This window comes from Lupinus angustifolius, chromosome LG18 (genome assembly GCF_001865875.1).
Source record: "Lupinus angustifolius cultivar Tanjil chromosome LG18, LupAngTanjil_v1.0, whole genome shotgun sequence".
Taxonomy (NCBI): domain Eukaryota; kingdom Viridiplantae; phylum Streptophyta; class Magnoliopsida; order Fabales; family Fabaceae; genus Lupinus; species Lupinus angustifolius.
The window spans coordinates 12,446,421-12,449,808 of record NC_032026.1 but is presented as its reverse complement, the minus strand read 5'-3'; the positions used below and the strand labels follow the sequence as shown (position 1 = coordinate 12,449,808).

Here is a 3,388-nt window from a genome sequence, read left to right as displayed (position 1 = left end):
AGCATCACGCTGGGTATTGTGGCCACGTCCACCACAATTGTTCAAAAACTCAAAGTTATCCAAGTTTTTTGTAACTGGAAACATATTTACCTTGCTCCTAACTGCTTCCGGAATTTTTTGGAATCGCCTTCGGGCATCATCTATGTGAAATGCCATTGTGCTCTGCTGTGACCAGGGAGCGCCATCCTGACTATCGCCACTGAAGCTGTCGATTTCCGCTGCCACCCTGTGCGAATCCACCATCGTTGTCGGAAGGCCCCCTTCACGGAAAATATATGGTGTCGAGAAAATAGACGTGATCCCCCTCGAGTGTTGTATATTCGGTTTGGTTTGAATAGGTTTGGTGCTATAATTGTAATAAAATACGATCTCACTATATTCAATTTTCGTAGTTTAGGTATATTTTAAACTAATTTTCTGTTTTATTTTTGTACTCATTTGAATTTTAACACAACTAAGTGCTTATAATATTTTGATTGAACAAAATGTCTTAATGTAAGTTAATCAAATTAAACAAGACCACATCTTAATTATATTTTTGGATAAATAATTCTTTTCTTGAATGTCAATCCAACATAATTGAAAAGTCTTTATACTATGAGGGTTCATCTAGATTGGTACAAAAATAAAATTGAAAATCCATCCAAAATAAATGAAAATCACAAAAACCAAATGTGATTGTAATGTATTAGATTGATATTTTAAAAATCAATTGCTCTCGGTCGATTTTTGATTAAAACTCTAAGAATGAGACTGGTTCAAACTAGACTACGTATACAATACAATCATAATGAAAGAATAAATCAATGTGAATTTATTAATAAGACTAATTGTTTGTTTGTTTTGATGAAAATATCTTGTTATTAATATAAGAGTAAATTACACTAATATAATGAAGTTTTACTAAAATTACTTAAACCATAATTTCCTGTTTAGTCCTAACACAAACCACTCATAATTTATATACTTAATTACACTAATACACATGCGGGGTATAAGTGTAATATTTCAAACAAAAATGAGTAATAAATATAATTAAATTAAATAAAATATAGTAAATTATGGTGATGTCCAAATAGTATAAGAGTTAATATTTTTCATTATTTTTGATTCGTTGTAAAATAGTATAAGAATGATTTAAACATTATATTACTTTAGATATAATATCCTTCCCCTCTTGTTTGTCACGACCATCTCTGTTATATTAATATTGTAAATTTATACAATAGTTTTTCCCTTTTTTATTAGGAATAAAGTTGTGGGTTGGTGATATTATATCTTTATAATGTAGGTAAATAATATTGTAACAACTATTAATGTATATAAAATTGTCACTTAAAGTATATTATAATTAATATTTAAGTTATATTTATAAGTTTTAAAGTGTATATTATTTGACTTGAAGGTAAAAAATAAAATAAGACTAGATCATAAGTTAATTAGATATTTATTCAATTTTTTACATAGAAATCTATTCAAACTAACCGCTAACATCCCAACTTACACCCATATCGATTGAGGTGATGTGTTTGGCATGCACGATGAAACAATCACTTTCCCAATATCCCTCCTCGGAGAAAATAAAAACTTGGTACATCGATTTACTTGTTGGAGTGTGTGCAATAACTCTAATATACACTAACTCCATCCAACATTTGACAAGTCTATAAATAAGTCCAAAGCAAACTGAGTTAAACACAGCATCCAAAAGCCCTTATCTTATTCATTCTTCATAACGTTCCTCTTTTTCTTTTTCCATTTTCCTTTTCATTTCTGTAACTACCGAATGGAGGAAGCACTAAGGTTTCTCAATGGCATGCCCCCAATTTCAGAACCCGACCCACAAGACACCATCACAACCACGGACAACCACCGCAACAAGAAGTCCTCCGCTGCCAACAAGAGGGCGTTGCGAGAGAACGGTTCCTCTGCCGCTGCTTCCTCCGGTGGCGCCATGAGGTACCGCGGAGTCAGGCGCAGGCCTTGGGGCCGTTACGCAGCAGAGATAAGAGACCCTCAGTCGAAGGAACGCCGTTGGCTTGGCACCTTTGACACGGCGGAGGAAGCGGCCTGTGCCTATGATTGCGCTGCCCGTGCTATGCGTGGCTTTAAAGCTCGTACTAACTTCGTTTACCCAGCTTCACCACCTTCTCCCGCCACCGAATTTTGTCCCTTCAATTTCCCGAAATACCCTTATCCACAACAACAACAACAAACCCTCTTGAGCAAAATTTCACCTTGTTCTGCTTCAACTACCCAACACCTGCGAAATCCTTCTTCTTCTTCTCTTAACATGCTTCTCTTTCGTGACTTGCTCAATTCTTCTTCTGCTCGTCACTTTCCCAACTACAACAACAATGTTACTTCTTCTTCAACCCCATACGTTAACTCTTATGCAAATAGCGTAAGTGTTAATGCTAATAACAGCACTTGTGGTGTTGTTGAAAACTGTTATGGTAACAAAACTGCTGAAGCTGATGATGAAAATGAGGACTTGGAATTTTCTGACTCTGGATTATTAGAAGATATAGTTCATAAGTTCTTGCCAAAATCCAAGCCTAAAAAATGCCAGACTACTGAGAAAATTGCTGATAGTAATTTCTGCAACCCAGCGTGTTCTGATAATTTGTTCCTTTCCAATACTCAGTGCTATGAAGAGATGAAGAGGGAGATGCCCATGAACAATGGTTTTGGTGGTGTTTCCTCTTTTGATTATCACCAAGGTTTTCCCATGCAGCAATTTGGAACATTCAACAATGGGTTTAATGTTAATGCCGTGCAAGCTGTACCTCCTCTTGGTAATGACCAAGTCATGATGAATCATACAGAATACTCTACTACTATCATGGAAGATGTTTTTCAGTATCCAGAATTTCTCAATGCTTTTGCCCTCAGGATGCAAAACGCGTAGTTTATTTATAATATTTATCTGTCTGTTTAAACTTTTAGCATATAGGTTAAAATGTAACAAGTCTAGTGTTTGCTTCTTGTTGTTTAACCTATCATCTATCACTATCTTAATTATGTATGTCCTATGTAGCCATGTTGTTGATATTGGTCTTTCACGAAGAAACTGATGTTTTTAGGGTTTGGTTACTTTGTCCTATATCTAACTTACTGTGTACTCTGCATCTAGCGGCTACTATGACTTAAAAGTAATAGAATTTAATATTGCCATCAATTAATGCCTTATGTTAAGCACGCGAAATACCCTTTTCATACTACTTTATGCTTGGTGTTTGTATGTTTGTTTGTTTCTGTGTTTGCTTTGGTGTTATCTGAGATGTAGAAAGTTAATGAAAAGGTGGGGTTCATGAGAACGACATACTCAGAGTAAAGTTAATTCTTTGCCTTGTGTTTCAATTGCTGAATAATGATAGCTTCTGCG

The 3,388-nt window shown here is 35.1% G+C and overlaps 1 protein-coding gene across 1 annotated transcript; it reads left to right on the top strand.

Annotated features, from left to right (window-relative positions):
- Window positions 1,764-2,911, top strand: LOC109332560 (ethylene-responsive transcription factor ESR1-like). The gene has a single exon (XM_019567539.1). It carries the CDS (start codon window positions 1,787-1,789, stop codon window positions 2,909-2,911), a length of 1,125 nt encoding a protein of 374 aa, XP_019423084.1. The 5' UTR covers window positions 1,764-1,786.